Raw genomic sequence first — 18,406 nt, 5'->3', positions numbered from 1 at the left:
TCCCCTTCAGTAGAGATGTGTTTTCCATGGGGAGGTAGAGTAGTGTTCTCACTGTTCTCTTGTTGCAACAGTGGAGCAGGTCTAAATTCCTTAAATAAATTGCCAATGGCTTCATGAGTGGATTTGGTAAACACTGTTCTTTTTTCCTCAGGGTCATTCATGCTGAAAATAGTCATGTGTCCTTTCACTGAAAGGGCGTATGTCTGCTTGTAAAATGTAAGTTACATTTTTGTTAGGTTTGGGGAACACCCACAACGTGCCACATGTCGTGCTGGAGGTAGCCTACACTTTAAAGGTGTGATCATCACAGGAATATACAGATAAGGAGGTTCTGGCTACATCAATGTGCACGGACTTGACGGTGGATGTCTCTGCCACAGTCCCCTTCTGTATATTCAGCTGTGTGAGGGGCAGGATCTGGAGGATCTGAGTAATACAGACTTTGGGTCTTCCAGAAAAGCTTGTAGAAACTGGCCTGGTTTAAAATAGAACAGGATTAGGATGTCATATGGGCACTAGGAGCTCTAATTTTGACCTTTGACAGGGTAAAAAGGATCCTAAATCTTGTCGTTGGAACAGTGCTTTTTGTATATGCGAAGAAAATTTCTAAACATTTTGTTATTTGAAAACAAATGTGCTTCAGGTCCTGCAGATGCCGATGAGCTCAGGTGAACTAATTGCCTAACTGTAATTCTGTTTTAGAAGTCTGAGTAATTTTTTAGAATTGACCTCTGAGCACAAATGAGTCTCTTTTTCTTCCATCCATCCTAAAGTTAAATGGATAGCCCCTGATCATGAATTCATCGTTTTAGGCGAGCATTAAATAAGCCTATTTGCTTCTGCTGTCACCAGTATGTCTTTCTGGGTACCACATATATGGAGATTTTTTGCTTCTCCATAAATAGTTATTTAAGCAAAATACATTTAATTGTTTGTATATTTTCGGAGGAGATAATACCAATAACAATACCCAGAATAACCCGCATTGTTCTTGCTGGGGACTGCTGAAATACGCATTATAAACTCAAAAAAAAATACAATCAAGCAAATACACATATAAAAAAAGGAGTAAGATATTTTCTTATTTGGATTTATGTCTGCACATCTAAAAGGAAGAGAAAATAAATTTCCCTGGAAAACTTAAATCAAGTGATAGGCCTGTTTGTCCACAAAGTGTATTTGTAGATTTATTCTGGATTAAATGCTGGAAATCTAAGTGCAGTTGCAGGGACGATGAAGGGTGGGGGAAAGTGAGTCACAGCAAAATGCTGTGTATGTGCTAGTGAGAAGGCTAAAGATGTCTCCATACCCCTCACATAAGTACACCTTTTTGAGTCATGGCCTGGTTATGCCAGAGTTTGTTACAGCCACAGCCTTTCATGTTGCTACAATATTCTTGGGCAATAGTCATGTTCGTTCAAGCTTTTAGAGTCTGAATCTCTACTGTTCCTGAGCTGAATTTCCATTAATATCTAAGGGGTGATATAGTTGTACCATGATAGCTGTATTTTTTATCAAGACTGTATTGTAATGACATATTTTTATTACTAAATATTTTTAAACATATAGCTAAAATAATTTACAAGTTTCCTATTGATATTAATAAAAGCAGTGCCTGGTTACAAACTAAACTCCCCCCTGAAAACAAAGAAAACTACTTGCTTTATTGCTGTGAGTCTCCTGCACTGTTACTATCTATGACTTAATACTAAGGGAAAAACACTGCAAACAGAGAATAAAGTAATCCCAGTTTTACTTCATGTTATTTTATCTATCTTCTGCTAAAATGCAAGAGAATTATTTTATTTTTCACAGAAACTATTGATGGAAAATATCATTTATACTTGTGTAATATGCCTTTTTCTGTGATAAAATATGCAATCTGAGTTATTAAAAACATTGTCTTTCAGGAGTCATCTCTAGAGATATTCTAACCGTGTTGTCTTGCTCACGGTACTTAGTCACTAGTCAGTTATAAATAGCAGATATTCAAAAATTAGCATGTGAAGTTAACTAGAATTGTATGGATATATCTTTTTCTAGCACTTTTCACTAGATACTTTGAATGATTACAGCATACAAATTATATATATTTTCCTATATATTTTCTCTTTTAGAGAAGCGATGTTATTTGAAAGTGAATAGCTAATGAATAGCTAATACTGCAGAAAGAAGCCCCTGAGCTCCAGCCCTCTGGAAGCCAGGAGTTTTGTCTAGGAAAAACTTCCTAATGTGCATGCCCTGATCTTCTGGTTTCCCTTTTTCACCCAGTGTGGGCACTTGTTGGAAACACTATATTATCTTCTAGGTAGACTGTCAAACTAATTAGCAAGGTCATTTTGATGTCACATATGAATGTACAGCCAACACACTTATAGATGCAGCTAGAAAGAGAAGGAGCTTCTATACACCTCTCCTTCTACCCTTTTCAAAATAGGCAACACATTATCTGCATAATTTAAAAATAGTGATGAGTAATAGTGGTTTTAAGATTGAGTTGAAGTTTGATATATGTTTAGTTTCTGTAGGATCATGAGGCTGCCTTAATATGATGGTGTTCTCAGACCAGAGAATGGGAATAAACTCATATATCAACTTAGCCTTGTGTTTGGGACAGTTCTAAAGTATTTGTCAGTGAAAAAATACTAAAACAAGTGAAGTAAACAAATCAGAATGATCTATAAATCTCCAGGGAATAAAATGTCCATTTTTGAGATTACATTGAAATAAAAATTAAGAGAGACATCAAGAAGAATGGCCTGCCATGCTTAAAGCCAGGCTCCAGAGAGAGCTATACTGTATAAAAAACAAATCTGGAACCTGAGCATGTTCACTGCAATTATCATTATCCAGCTTCCATAACATCTGATCTTCCCTAAAGAGAAATATTTTCTTTTTGTTAATATCCCATGTTGCACTGCACTTCCCATTGTCATTGGCAGCATATTGATTTAATATCAGGTTAGAGGATTAGCCATAGCACATACAAGTTGGACATACTGCATTTTGTATAATCTTCTACAGCTGATCCACTGGGAGAATTAATAGAATTTCATGCAACACTGAAATTGCTATTCCTGTTCCAGGGGGCACTGATGATGTTTTAGATGTTAAAACTTTTTCAGTTTTTCTCAGCCCCTTCTGCACTGAATAAAGGGAGATATTGAATGTTTCCAGTATTTTTGCATTAGTGCTGTAATTGGCAGCAACAACACTTTTGATGTGCATCACTTTGGCTCTAGTGCAGATTTTTTTTCACATTGGATGCCTACTGATGTGCACTGATTTAACTTCTAAAAATGAAACTTAATTTTGTGTAGCTTGTAAGTAGTCCCTAGTGGATTTTGGCTCCAAAAAGCTAATATTTTTCAGACATAATCAGCAGCAATAGGTAATGTATTACCATTATCTATGTTAGCAAGTATAAAAAAAGGGAAGACTGGGGGAGGAAGTGTGGCACAGAAACTCAATAGAAAATGTAATAATCTTTTAGCAGCTTCGTACTTTGCAGCAATTCTTAATATAAAATTACACACATCAGTGTTACACTCTAGTGTTATTCTCCATGTTTATTCGTAATGATTGTGTCATATTTAAAGAACACCAAAATATTGTGTTTTCTCAGCCAAGGACAAGAATAGTTTAATAGTAATTTATTTTAAACTGCTACCGATAATACAGCCAATCAACACATTAAGTGATGCCAACGTTGGCATCTTGCTAAATAATCTCTATGCTTTGCACCGAGAATACATCTTTCAAAGATAAGTCAACAAGAGCAATCAGAGCAGAAAATTAGAATTTGGTACCTTAGAATTAAAATACAGCTAAACTAAAGTTTTAATTGGGGTGATCTAAAAGGGCACTTGATGTAATGATCTCTTTCATTTGTTACTAATTGTTTGTTGCTGATGAAGAAGAAACATGTACATGAATGTAGTTGAATTGAGTAAAGATGGCAGTTGCTTAAGGGACTTGATTTAAACAAGATGGATTTTAAGAATTTGGGAAGACAGTGTTTGCAGATTTAAACTTACTAGACAATGCACTTTTCATCAACAAATACTATTAATGTAATTTTTCTTGATCTGGTTTATTTATGATTTGGATGAATCACATATTCCAGTAAGTGAGGAGAGGAGAGATAGGAGGAGATTAAAACACTCTAGAGTTTAAGGAAAATCCAGAAGCAGGTAAATAGCTCCTACTTCAGTTTCTTACTAATTCAAATGCACCAAACATAGGAGAATATGGTCATGGAAAAGGAACAGAATTCAAATTACTATTAGCTTCTAAAAAATAGATTGTAAACACTTCCCAAATATTTCAAATTGTCTTTTGCTTTGCATAGATATGTAGAGCTTTATAGGTAGACTTCTTTGTTTTTCTCTAATAATCATTTGAGTTTAACATTCAATCCAAAATACCTTTGTGATTTGGCTATTTTACAACAGCAAAAGAAAACTGCTAAAACTTTAAACATATTTGTGAGGACATTTGTTGTGTTACCATTGTTACCACATTTCCAAATGCGGTTTTGTTCTTATTTAGTGTGTACCATTTTGCTTACCATCTGGGCCTTGCAGTCAGAAGGTGTTGATTTCTTTTAGCTTCTGTGGACTTCAATAGATTGAAGTGTAACAGAGCTGCAGAGCATTAAGCTCTGAACAAGACAAGATTTGAGGCAACGATTTAAGAAGACGAGGAGTACTCAAAATAACAGGCTCTGAAAACAGAACTAAAAGAGGAGTTTGAAGGACACAAATTTTACAGCAATCACTGACACTGGGAAGACCAGTGGGATAAATGTGCAGACTCACAAAACACACATAAAAATATTTCTTCTATTTCTCAAGTATCTTTATACTTGATTATTTTTCCATTCTTCTTTGGGAGATATTTATTAAAAAATTGTGAAAAAACATGCAACCCAGAATCCAATTTAGGAAGCGTGGCTGAGGAGTGAGGAAGCTTATCTGGGAGAGGGGCATCGTGGTTTTATGTCTGTAGTGCTCAAACCAGGTCTTAAGTGTGAACCTTGTATGTGATAGCTGAATGTTCCCCTAGCAGAATCACTGGGGAACTCTGTTCTGTCTCTCTAGTTGGCATTGTTTTGCTTTATATCAGTAATTAAATCTCTGTTGGGTCAAATTATCTCTGTGGTATCTCAGGAGTCTTACCTAAGATATAAGAGAGTTTCATATCCATGGAGGTTCATATATGAATATCCATGCTTAATTATCTACTTTATTTTGAAAGCTTCAGTAGGAGAGATTTGGGTGTAGAACCCAAGAGCCTGATAGACAGGCTTTTGGGAAAGGGAAAAGAATATTTGCATGCTCATTTATTTAAATTCCATTTCTCCTTATATTTTGATGCCCTGTCTCAGACTGTATTAACTATCTAGTTAATATTATTAATAATAGTGTGTTTTATTAATAGTCCTGCTGTGCCAGGATTATCCGATTTCCTTGCAAAAGAAGAAGGAATTTTGAAGTTGAAATTCTCAAAAGAAGATTAAAATAATCAGAATTTTTATTTCCTGATACACTAACAGCAGAAAAAAAAGTAGAGTTTGTATCAGCCATCTCAGGTCAAGAAATCAAGAGATTACTGTGTTTCATTTTCTGCTGTGAGATAGTAATCATAGAAATCAGGGAACAGACTTGTTAAAACAGAGATGTCTTCTAATCATAGAAATCAGGGAACAGCTTTGTTAAAACAGAGATGTCTTCCTGCTGTGTGACTGTCCCTTCCTTACTATCCCAAAATACCTATAGTCTGTGTAACATTAATGGTATATGTAAATATTTGAAATTAATAGTAATTAACAAGGATGAGGAGCAAGAATTTAAAAGACACTTTCTCCTTTAGCTAATTTCCACTGGCTTGAGTAGGACTAGAGATTGAATTCTGTGTATGATGTGACTGTGGGATTGCCATTTTTTCTTAAGAGGAGTAAACGTATTCCTGTATATTTTTCACATGAGTTATATGCACAGTCAGAGGTGAGTTTGCGTTTTCGAAGAAAACCCTACTCCCAGCTTTTTACAGATTTTTGTCCACCTGTTGAAAAGTTAATTCCAGTTAAAAATTACTGTTGATAAGAGGTAACTTGGATCCTGTGACAGAATTATTTTATTTCTAAAATATCACATCACCGTCAAGGAAAAACAACAGTAGTTAGTTGTTCTGTCAATTGTTCTAACATTCTGCAAATATCCAACTTTATCTCTGAACAGGGTCTGCTAAAGGTTGCTATAGACAATGCCAGAGCTCAAGAGAAACAGGTCCAACTGGAAAAAACAGAGCTGAAGATGGAGCTCTTCAGGGAACGAGAACTGAGGGAAACACTTGAAAAACAGTTGGCTGTGGAGCAGAAGAACAGAGGTATCTTGATTCAGCAGACATAAACACCTTGTAATTCATTTCCTTAGGAAACAATTTTCTGTCAAACACCTGTGTTTTATCAAAATTTCACCTCCCTTAAATCACGTCAGGTCTCAGCTGACTGCAATGAAGGATGTTTCATAACCTGCCTAATTTTGTATAGGGTCTTCATGAGACTTGAAGCAAGGACCCTCCTTTTTCTCAACAATTTTCTTGAATATTGTTACATCAGTAAGACAAAAGCAATTATAAATACCCTACATGCTGTAACAGACCTTTGCAGGTAGTACTCATTAGAAAAAGGGATAGCTATTTAATACAATTTGTATCAAATTTAAGAATCTGCAGGTTTTTTAGGAACTCTGCTCTGTTTTTATAGTGCATATTTAGGCAAACTATATATAATAAATAAAAGGATAATGATAATATATGATCTGTTTATAATGCATAGTAGATAAAAAAAAATTATAGAAGTAACAGTGAAGGTTCTTCTTGATGAAGCAGAAGCAGTAGCAGCATTTGTAGCATTAACATCAGCCCATTGTAAAGCCTGTACATGTTAGAGATTTTAAAATAATTACATTGATAGTGAGGGTGAAGCAGTTTGGAGTGATTTGCATTAACTATTTGCATTACAAGCATGTTGCTATATTTCTTTATGCATTCATTTCTCTGTCTCTGTATGTGTCACCCTTTAATAGTGCCCGGTTACTTTGCAAGGACAGTTAACCACTGGGATTCCCTTGTTGTTTAACTCAGACCATGACAAGTCAGATGTGTATTTTTGCAGGGCTAGAGTTATAAGTTTCTTCTTGTCCAATTTAATTTTCTGGCAACCACCTAAACAGAGAATCCCAAGAAGAATTGGATTCACAACCAATGTCATTATGCCTTAAACTAACATGCTAGCAGTAAGTACACAATGTAATCTTGTTTCATGCCTTGACCATTAAAGGGTAGGACTATCACATCATCAATTACCCATTTTTTAATTCTGAGAATATATTTTGAAATACAATTGCTGTTAACAATTATCACACCTGTGCAATGAATCATCCCTTTGTCCACAACTGGTCCATTCTGCTTAAGACAATTGTATTTCTTACACTTTTAAAATAATTTGGTAAAAGAGTAGAGTAATTTGGTTAGTCACATGTTTCTCTCACTTTTCAAATGTATGGTCCTTTTTAGAGTTGTACAATCACATGCAAAACAGAAAAAGTTGGGGTGGGGTTGGGAATCCGTCTCACCTTGTTTTAGTTTCGCCAACTACAATTTAAGTGTCTCATTTTAATGAGTGGAATTTCACTTTCTGGACAATAAAAAAAAAGTGTATAACCTGTTCTCAGGTAGGTGGGGTCAATTGCACTGTGAAGACTTCTTTCTCGTCCCTTCAAATCCAGAGGTCACATAGTTTGACTACGCTGTGCTAGACACGTTTTGAGAAGTTAAAATTAAGCAAAATGAATTTCACTCAAAGTTGTATGTCAGAAAAAAACATGGAGTCCCTTATTTTGTTCAGGTTGCTGAAATAATTGGCAGTATTATTTTCAGCATGATGCATTACCTGCTTTTGTGTATGCATTCCTCTAATGACAATCATGCGCTGGGAAAACAGTCAGACCAAAGAGGAATGGATTTGAACAGTTAATGGTGATATGCAGCAAACCAAATATAATGAGGATGACTATCTCTGCTAGTGGATACCTCTGTATAAAAGAAAGAAAAGTATGGATTATTCTTTCAAATAAAAAGATCGAAGTAAGAGAGAAAAAATAAGGCCGGGTTGTAATTACTATGAAAATTTCTTCTTCAATTAAAGGTAGAAAAATGCATAGGAGCCTTACCTACTCTTTAGTTTTTCAGAGAGCGTCACATCTTAAAGAAAGTTTCACACAAGATGCATGTCTTAATGGAAGCATGAGCAAGAAGGGAGAAATGTACCAGATTCCCTGCTAGGTGGGGAGATAGCATATGAAAATACTGGAAAAAACTTAAAAGCTACAGCGTAGAAACACAAGCCGCTGTATCAGATACAGGTCAAACCTTTATGTGAAGGGGATCTGCAGCATTAGTCAAAATATATTTATCTTTTGTTATAGATGAGTATTTTTGCCTTTTTATAATGGAGCATTGGATTCACAGCTGCTACTGTATGTTCTACAGAGATGCTTATTTACTGTACTGTTTCCTTCCTTCTTTTTAAATTTTCCAATTAGCGATTCCTAAGGCTGTAGGATGTGTCTCATCAACTGGTGAAAGTAGGATAATATCTCTTCTGTGAGCTGCTACACAGTAAGGGTTTGCTAATTCTGGCTCTGGCTGCTGTAGTCACATCTACAATGTGTCAGCCATGATGACATTTTAATTCAGAAAGCAACATATGTTTCCTTCTCATTTATTGCAATCACTTTCAAAGTACTTATAATGAAAACATTAAAACCATGCAATGATTCAAAATGTATTTAGTTTAGCCTTTGTATAGATGCTAGATGTTCTTTGATAGTATGAGCTAATTAGCCGGTAAAGTAGTTGGTGGTGTACAAAATGAGAAAGAACCGAAATTCCAAAGTCTTGGATGTAAATTATGTAGTTATTCTGACTACAGGATATGTGCTTATGTTAATTTTGTGCCTGAACAGTTCTGTATAGCAGCACAAAATATACAAGATCATCTAAAAGGTGGTTCTTCTTAGCATATAAATTAAAGGGTAATAACAATGACAGTTCCCTTTAAAAGTTTCATTATTTGCATTTTGTGAAAGATACCACCATTAGAGGCTACTGTCCCCCTGGGGAGTATGAACTGATGGAAGCATATTTTTGTGTATTCCAGTATTCCTTCCTAAGCATATATGAGAGGTTACTTTGCAGTGAGATAGAGGGCTAGATAGATTTTGACATGCAAACCTAACAGTTTCTAGTATCTGGGTTTGGTAAGGATAATTCTTTTGCTGTGTTTAAAGAATTCTTTAGTGACTAGTTTAGTAGATAATTTTTTAGTTAGTGTCAAAATAACAGAATGTCCTGGAGAGGATTATCCAGGAATATTTTAGGATAAAAAGCTTTCTACATGTACATCCATGAAAACCCCAAATGTACTATTTAAGGATGGTTGGGGTGTGGTGGGTGAGATAATGCTATGCTTTACAACTTTACATGATTGCTTCAGAGGCCCACTTTGGTTTTAATGGAATAGAAAAGGTGGTTACCCTTTTCCATCAGGAGCATAAGTTGTAATAGGTCCCCTTAGTTAGGGATCCTGCAAGTCTTACCTTTGTGGTTGTAAGTCACTGGTAACATAGAAAATTGTGATGAAGTCCCATACTGGGCATGCCATCCTTTTCCTACAGAGTTTAAACTGAAGAGTGTAAAGGAAAACTTATATTCTAAACAAGGACTTAGTATATTTAATTTCAAAATAGTAATTTCTTTGCTAATATTTTCTCTCACATCTGACAAAGCATAGTAATATTTACTTGACTGGAGGATCCAGCACAGTAAAGGATTTGCTGTGAGTTCTTCAAGGTTAGATGGCTGATGGGACAGGCACCAACAGAAAGCAAGAAAGAGAAAAGGGAAAGACAAAAGGCAAGTGTGTAAAATAAATAAGTATGGAGAAGAGGCCAGACACCAAGAGGTCAGATGGCTTGCAGAAAGCAGGGCTTGGAGGGGAGTTAGAAGTCTCAGGGCATTTCCCCAAGAAATGAGGACCAGAGCAGGGTGGGGGCTGCCCAGGACCCAGGCAGACGGATCCCTCTCTTTTGCGAGAGAAGCTGCAGGGATGCAAGACTCTGTCACCACATGGCTATTAACTGTGCTATGGGAAATAGAAATGGTGAAATTAATTCTGAAAACTGCCTTACCTCCAGAAATAAGGGCTTATTTACATCAGATGATTCAATAAGAACATTCCATTGCTGGTTTCCAAGGTTTTCTGATTTGAAAATTCAGATTCACAGCTGTTCATTTGAAAAAAAACAAAAAAAAAAACAAAAACCCAGTCATTGAGTCATTGCTTGATACCACATACAGTTTTCAATACTGCCATATAGAACAGAGAACAGTAGGTTTTTGAATATTCCATGGTGATTCCATCATATTTTAAGTAATTTAAATGGTTACTGAGTATTTATTCAGTTTCTATGAACGTTGCAGTTATAGTGTTTCTCAGAACCCTTAATAGGTCATTGTGCAGACAAGTTTCAGATCCAAACTGGAGTACACTGATGTTATTTTCTTTTCACAGCAATAATTCAGAAAAGGCTAAAGAAGGAAAAGAAGGCAAAGAGGAAATTGCAGGAAGCACTTGAGTTTGAGACTAAACGACGAGAGCAAGCAGAGCAAACACTGAAACAGGCAGCTTCAACAGATAGTCTCAGGGTCCTAAACGGTAAGAAGCCAATTTTTGCCTCTGTGTCATTAGCTTTTAATTTAAGTGCCAAAAGAATCTTGTTATATTGAAAATTTATAGCATGATGGAAAGGGGGAAAAAAAAGAAAATCTCTTTTCTTTCCTTCATTCAAGTGATACCTCTCTTTATTGCTTTGTTACCTTATATAGCATGTGCAAATAAACTCACTGGAGAGAATGTTCAAACTAGGACAATTTTATATTATTAGCTTGAGAAGTCAATTTTTTTCTTCCTTTTTTTTCTCCCCCCTTTATGCTTGAAAAATCTATTGCTCATTAATCTTCCTAGTCTAACAAAAAATTGTCCTGGCCTCCAGTCATTGTTCAACATTAAAAAAACTGACAAAGGTTGATTGTATTGTAATTCAGCACTGGAGTAACAGGTTGTAAAAAGGGCTATAAGAATCAAATGAAATATGTGTCAGTCTTACCTTTCTATGTTTCTAGACTCTCTGACCCCAGAGATAGAAGCTGACCGCAGCGGGGGCAGAACAGATGCTGAAAGGACAATACAAGGTAGGAATTTGCAAAAGGCTATAAATCTAGATCTTGCTATATGAGTTTTTCCTCAGCTTTAGACTGCTATTCAAGCATGTAGCCTACCATCTGGGCCACATCAAAACAAGTTCAAACAAGGTCAAGTTCATCTTGCTTGTTTATAAGAGAGAATACATTCTGTGCTGATAGATTTTCTTTAAATTAATAGGTCATTTCTGTTTATACAGAGCAATTAAAGAAGAATAATTAATTCGAAGCAGTATTGGGTTAAATCTCAGACAAGCTGAATGCAGTTTTTGTGAATATGTGTAGTTTGATTTGAGTTAATGTTTTTAAAGGTTTATTTGAAACATCTTGAGCCTTTTAACTGTACAAATGGCTAAACCTAATGGGTAACATTCAAGGCATGATGAGAATTTCATAGCTAATAGTCAGTGGCAGTTACTGAAAGGTGTGTTTCAATAAGCTACTCTGAGCATTAAGAATAAATAAGCTGTTTATTCCCATCTTGGATTTTTCATTTACCACATCCCATTATTTACATTTTAATAAAACAAATCTGCTGAGTAAATTTACACATGAAATACTAAAGAGAGCAATATTACTTCCCCCGTGAATCTAAATGTATATATACATTGTAAACATCAAGATATTAGTAAAGAGCAAATTTTGAAGACAGTATTTATGTTATAATATCTATTCTTATCAACAGGCTAAATCTACCTACATGAATACTAAGCAATAAAAATAGCAATTGTTTTCAATGGTAAATGAAGGTGCATTTTTCAGAGGCAAGCCTAAAAGGATTAGCTCCAGTAATCACACTCAATTGCCTTTATTTTGCATTTCGAAGTCAATCATCCTAACAGTATCATTTGACATCTTCTGTGTGTTATTTAATCACATTTCCTAACTTCCAAGGAGTTGTTACTGATGTGCCACAAGGAGCTGTAACAACAGAATAAAAAAGTCAAGAAGCTTTTAACGGATTGAACATATAAACAAATACCAGAAATGCAGTAAGTTCTTATGAAAGACAAACACACATATATAAACTAAGACATTTAAAGCAAGTTATGTCTGCAAAGCCAATAGCACAGAAGTTGGAATATGCCAGATTAAATGTTGCCTAGGAAGTGAATATGTTATGAGGTCTGTTAGCCCAGAATCCTGCCTTCCTTCCCATAAAACATATGTTTTTCAAAGGACCATTTGATATAATTAATTTGGTAAGAATTCAGCCACTATTTCATTATTTTATAATCCAGTCATTTTGTTGCTTCTTTTGATGTTAAAACAGACTTCTAATTTATTGGGAGGCCTTGCTGCTGCACCAGTTGCTGCAGTACTCTCACTCATTGCAAACATTAATTGCTTCATCTTCAGAGCATTCTTGCAAGGAAGTGAAAATTGGAGTATTTCAATTTGATAGCTGGAAAACAGAGTCAAATACAGTTTAAGACGACATATTGCTTAACTGTCAAGTATCAAGGACCTAATTTTTAGGATAATTTGCATTTTTGGCAGAAGCATTCAGGTGTAATCAAATCACTGTTCCCATCGAATTTAGTCTTGCTCATAGGCTGAAGTACCAGGTTGGATGTTTATAATATGAGCAACACAAATTTGAAAGCATGTATTCTAAAGGATTTATCCCAAACTACACAGAAATAGCACTTTAGCTTTTGAACAATGATTATGCATTCTTTCCCAGCTATCCCCTACTCATTTTGTGTATTTCCTTTGTTTGCAATAAGTGAAATCAAGGATTTACAGGAGACGTTCTCAGTAATGACTTTTCCTTGATTCATCTGTCCAAGGTGGTACACATTAAAAACAAAAGTAAAATACACGGATGATTATTTACTTCAAGACTGGAACATGATATTTTCTGATTGTGATATTGAATCATATTTCAAAGGCAACCTTAATTCTGACATTTCCTGTATCTACTTTGCACTCTCAACAGAGTAGAGAGGGTTTTTAAGAAAAGCAGAGGGTTTTTAAGAAAAAGGAAAGAAGCAAGAAATACAGTTTTCATGTCTTACAGTTTAATGTATTCAGCTCAATCATCATACAGCAGTTCAGAACTTTGCGATCTACTGCAGTATGTAACCCTACAACACAAATGTAACCCTACAACACAAATGTAACTGTAGGAACATATTCTCCATGTAAATCAGTCATTATAAGGTGACAGGCTTCAGAAACAGTTCAACAAACATTTAATAGCAGGCAAGTCATGCCAAATGTCAGGACTCTATGTGTTCATTTCCAGTATTGGAAGGGGGATTTCCTTTCACCATAAACTCCCTTTTCTCTGTGTCCCTCTTGCTATGTATCCCTGTGTATCTGTCCCAGTTCCATATTTCTTCCTCCTCCCTCCAATCCCACCTTTTGTCAATTGCTAATCTGACTCTTGTCCTCGTGCTCCATTACATTGCTCTTTTTTCCCAATTTCACATTCTTCCAGCATTCTCTGCTGAACTTAGTTTCATGCCACCCTGATTATTTCCTCAATTACAAGCTCGTTCTCTCCCCGTGAGCCCCAGCCCCGTGGCTTTGTCCGACCCTTCCTTTTGCTTCCTCCCCTCCTCTCCACTCGTTTCAAGATGTTCCCTATTACCAGCCTTCCCTATTGCAAACCACATCTCCATCTGTAGTGTCTGCTTCAGTGTCCCTGGTCAGGTTCACATTCCCTACTGGTTACAGTACATTTCTGGGTTTTTTTGTGTATGTGACTGGATATCAGCGTAGCAGGGAGGGAAGCACTGAGAGCATTCTGTTCCAAATTCTGTGTTTAGCATGACAATTGTAGGCAGGAGTGAGGAGAAAGAATTGAAGGGAAAGAACCAGTTTATTCCTGCAGCACTGGAATAAAGCATGCTCAGTACAGATGGGGCCTTTTGCATGCAAAACTATGAAAGCTCTCCAATGGTTGTGACATTTTCCAGTACATTCTTGGATTTTTTGGGGGGGCAACAAAAACTATATTGTCACAATTATACAAAATTTCAATTGTGTCCTTACATTTTATTTATAGATGAAATTTTGTATACTTTGTTATGCACTATAGAAAAAATATCATATACAAATATTAATTATATTCTATTATTCTATGTACAGTATATTTCATAATGAAAAAACTAATGCCACCACGTGCATCTTTCAGGTTCTGGGAAAAAAGTACTTACTAGGGAACTACTTTCTTACTCCTCTCAAAAATATATCTGTGTCTTGGTATCTAAGCATGCCTGGGGTAATAGTCTTTTTATCCACAATCATTTTTCCATTTACTGTGTTGAGCATGCTATGTAGTTCTATACCTAAGCAAACAAAGGTAGGAAAGCTGCAGTGCTCTGTAGGGAAGTGGTCTAATTGAAGTACAAAGTGTAATTTCAGCATTTAAGAAAATATTATGCAAGAAAATCATAATTGAAACTGAAGATTTTGTTTACTATTTATTATAAATAAATGGATACTTGTCAACTTGAAGTTATATCTAATGTTGCTATTTTTAAGTATCACTTGGAAGAGTAAGAAATAGAACTAATTTAAGCGTGGAAGATAATTGCATTTGTCAATAAGGGGTATGTTCTATTCTATTTTTTCATCGTGTAGCCCTCATTTAGATTCACTTTTAGTGCATGTAAAGTCTTTTGAAAAATGGGAGCAATAATAAAAAGGAATTTGAGTACAAGACTATAAAAAGAAGCAATGCAGGGTATTTTAGGGTTGTGTTTGAGTTTTTAAAATATTGAGTAGATAACAGTTTGCTGCAATATCCATAAAATGTTAACAAATAATCATAATAAATAACTCAAATTTGGGTTTCAGATGTACTTATGTATTTTTTGAGAGATAGAAAGAGATACTAAGCTATTAGGAACTGGTGAAGACACTGGTTTTAAATGTTTTCTTTGCTTCTGTTTTAAATAATAATAAAGCAGATTATCCTCTTCTCCATACATATTGTAGGTTCACTAGATGCCTATGCCTAGCTCCCAATCCGGTTTCCCAAGACCCCCTCATCCCACACAAAAAGGTACCATACAAAGATAATGTTTGACTTTTATATGTTTTGTTAACAGACCTCTTACTAAGCACTAGAACAATTGCATTTACTGCCGCATTTACTTTCTTATTTCCATTTATTTTTTTCTTCTCCATCTGGTTGCGTACCATGTATTTGCCTGCCTACATTATTGTGTTTTCTCTTCCTCTATATGGCCCATATTCCCAATTTTCTGTCTCCCAGTAGTTTCCCTCCCAAGTCCTGTACCTTCATTTTCATTCTATTTAAACACTAATCACTTTACACATTATCTAAAATCCTCTAAAAGAGTTCTAGTTCTGCACCATCTTCACCATTGACCATCCTTTCCTTGTCATGTTCCTGTCATGTGTTCCTTTTCCCAAATTGCTCACAAGTGGTTTTTTGCTTTTGTCCCAAAGCTGTCCTGGTAAGAAGAGGAAGATTAATCAATTTTTCCCTCTTTATACTGCTGTTTTTTCACCTTTTCCATTTATTTCAAGTTTACTAGCAATTGCCTCATCTTGTATCTTTTCTGCATTCTTCAAAATTATTTCCAACTTCTGCATGCTGTCATTCCAGCTGCTCCTGAAATCATTTTCTCCGAAGTCTTCTTACCCTGCTCAGTTCCGCAGATTCTCAGGTCTATCTGTTTTTTCCCCCAAATGTTTGTTTTTGTTGCAAGAGGGCCTTTGCATTTTCTGTGTTCTCAAAGTTCTTCCATCCTTCTCACTCTCATTTTTTTCCTCAGCTATGCATTCTTCTGTAGCAGAAAATTTATCCTCCTTGTCCTTTGGTTAAATTTTCGCACCTCGGTTCCTTATTCTACTGCAAATATAGTTCTTTTCTTCTAACACATTATCAGCTTTTTTTCCAGATGTATCTGTTATCTACTCTCCCTGTCCCTTAGCAAAATGAACTCACCCTTTCTAATCCCTTTCCCAGACATCTTCCCTTTCTTTAGTTCTCCACCTCTTTTCTAGGCTCGTATTAACAATTCAGTTAAGTGTAATGCTAAGTGGTTTCAGATTATACCTTCCTGGTGTAAGAAAAAGACCCACTCAGCTACCATGCACACAAAACCTTCCAGGGCCATCTGTCTTTTTTCCCCAAGGAAAGGACAAGGCAGGAAATAGAGATGTCGAACAGATCCAGAAACAGAGAAAGAAAATAACTGCAACTCAGCACACTGACTGCATGGCCCTGTATGAAGTTCCTTGTAAAGCCTTTGAAGGCTACTGAACAAGAGCAAGAAAGAAATTATGATTTAAATTTTCCCATTGCAAGTGTGCATTTTGCTGCCCAAGTATTTCCAAAAGCTGCTCTGCAGTTGCCCTTCACCTTAATAAAAATTGTTTATGTACAGCTTTAGTCATTTGCCCTGGAACCTAACCTGAATTGTTTCTGCATTGGTTTGAAACTTGTTTAATCTATTTTTCAACAAGCAAAATCCACGTAATAATCTCAGCAACTGATAGTCCTTGATTCTTTCTTGTTATATTTGTGTTCGAAAGATGGGTATCTGATGGATTTCCACAGTGAAAAGGAACTTTTGGTGGTTCTGTGAAGCTACTGCATGCAATTCTATTTCTGATATATAAATCTTGGACAACAGTGTGTGGAAATATGTGATGATATGTTTTATGAGATTAAAAACTTTATTGAAAAAGGCCATTATCAAGGCTGTGAAGTCAAGCATTCCAAAATTAGGAAATGGTAGAATTAAGGCTGTCTTCCTCACCTTTGTTCAACTGTCTTTGTGTATGTGTCATGATACAATCTTTAATTATATGATTAGATACTGTATTTTTCACAGCACCTTGTCTCATTCAGTGCAGGGGACAAAAATATCGGTGACTAAAGGGATATCTATCCAATATTTTCTTCATCTTCAGTGGTCAGTTGTCTTCTAATGCTTTATATATACTTGGTTTATATATAATAATTAGTCATCATGCTTTACAGAATAGTTGTAAATTATTATCTAAATTTCTTTCATATATTAAATCTTAATTTTAGCATTTCTTAACAGCTGAGGGCTTTGCTTCACTACTGTCCTAGGTAACCATCTTCCAGGCCTGGTTGTCTTCTTAACAAGTAAACTACAAAGTCAGAAGTTTCACTGTGAGACAACATCCGAAAACCATATGGAATTGAATCTTAAGATTCACAGTGATAAAGCTAACCAAGCAACTGATAAATTGTAATACCATAATATGAGCAGTATGGCCTAAGGAATGACCATTTTGCTATGGCAATTTTGCATATACTTGCTGAGATAAAGAAAATCTTGGGATACATTTCATGCTCTTGGGCACAGAATCTTCCTTTCATTTTTTGTCCAACCTGTATCACCTCTACCAGTGTTTCCATCAAGCTTTCTTTTTTTCTTGGTTTTCCCTATTTTCTGTGTTCCCTGTCAACTTAATAACAATTTTCAAATTTTCTAATTTCTTTCTTGACCCTTTTTTTCTTCACCCCTTTCAATGCAAGTTTCTTTTTAAATCCAGTCATAATTCCAGCCCCTAAAGTTTTGACTTCTTCTGCCTCATATCCTTGTTAATCAAGATCCATATGTCTCCAGACACTGACTTATAACATTCTATCTGTATGCCACATGTCCAGTTACTCACCATGAGCTTTCCCTCTAAGAAACCTCATATAACTTTACTTGAGTTTCCTGCCCTATCTGTGTTCTGTCTCTCGTCTTTCCTTCTATTCTCAACCACTGGGTTCTGTTCTTGTCTATTAATGGAAATCAGTTCCCCAACTTCAGTCTCAGTTATTGTCAGCCAAACATTTTTAGTACTTTATTTCACAGTGTCTTCTAATGTCCTGGTTTCTGTGTTTCTATGTATGTGTTTAGCCAGTCTCAGTGACTCCCCCAGTCACTTTTTCTGTCCTTATTATGATCACATCAGACTTCTTGTCCTAATTTTTGTAAATCTTGAGTATTTTTATAAGTTCGTGTTTGTAGACTTAGAGGAGATTACTGTTGGCTGCTAAGCATAGATAGTACACATTTTCCAGTGCATGGCTACTCTCAAATTAACTAATGATTTTTTAAAATAG

General features: G+C 35.6%; 1 protein-coding gene across 1 annotated transcript in view; it reads left to right on the top strand.

Moving 5' to 3' along the window:
• DACH1 (dachshund family transcription factor 1) overlaps positions 1–15,302 on the top strand; it is a 321,860-nt gene extending 306,558 nt beyond the window's left edge. Inside the window, exons 8-11 of the mRNA XM_062487771.1 lie at positions 6,243–6,390; positions 10,640–10,783; positions 11,251–11,319; positions 15,280–15,302. Of these exons, the coding sequence (XP_062343755.1) occupies positions 6,243–6,390; positions 10,640–10,783; positions 11,251–11,319; positions 15,280–15,302 (384 nt within the window). The remainder of the gene's footprint in view (positions 1–6,242; positions 6,391–10,639; positions 10,784–11,250; positions 11,320–15,279) is intronic.
• Positions 15,303–18,406: the final 3,104 nt, after the last annotated feature.

This window comes from Cinclus cinclus, chromosome 2 (assembly GCF_963662255.1).
Source record: "Cinclus cinclus chromosome 2, bCinCin1.1, whole genome shotgun sequence".
NCBI classification, from domain to species: domain Eukaryota; kingdom Metazoa; phylum Chordata; class Aves; order Passeriformes; family Cinclidae; genus Cinclus; species Cinclus cinclus.
The sequence above is the reverse complement of the archived record's forward strand: the minus strand, read 5'-3'. Positions and strand labels throughout refer to the sequence as shown.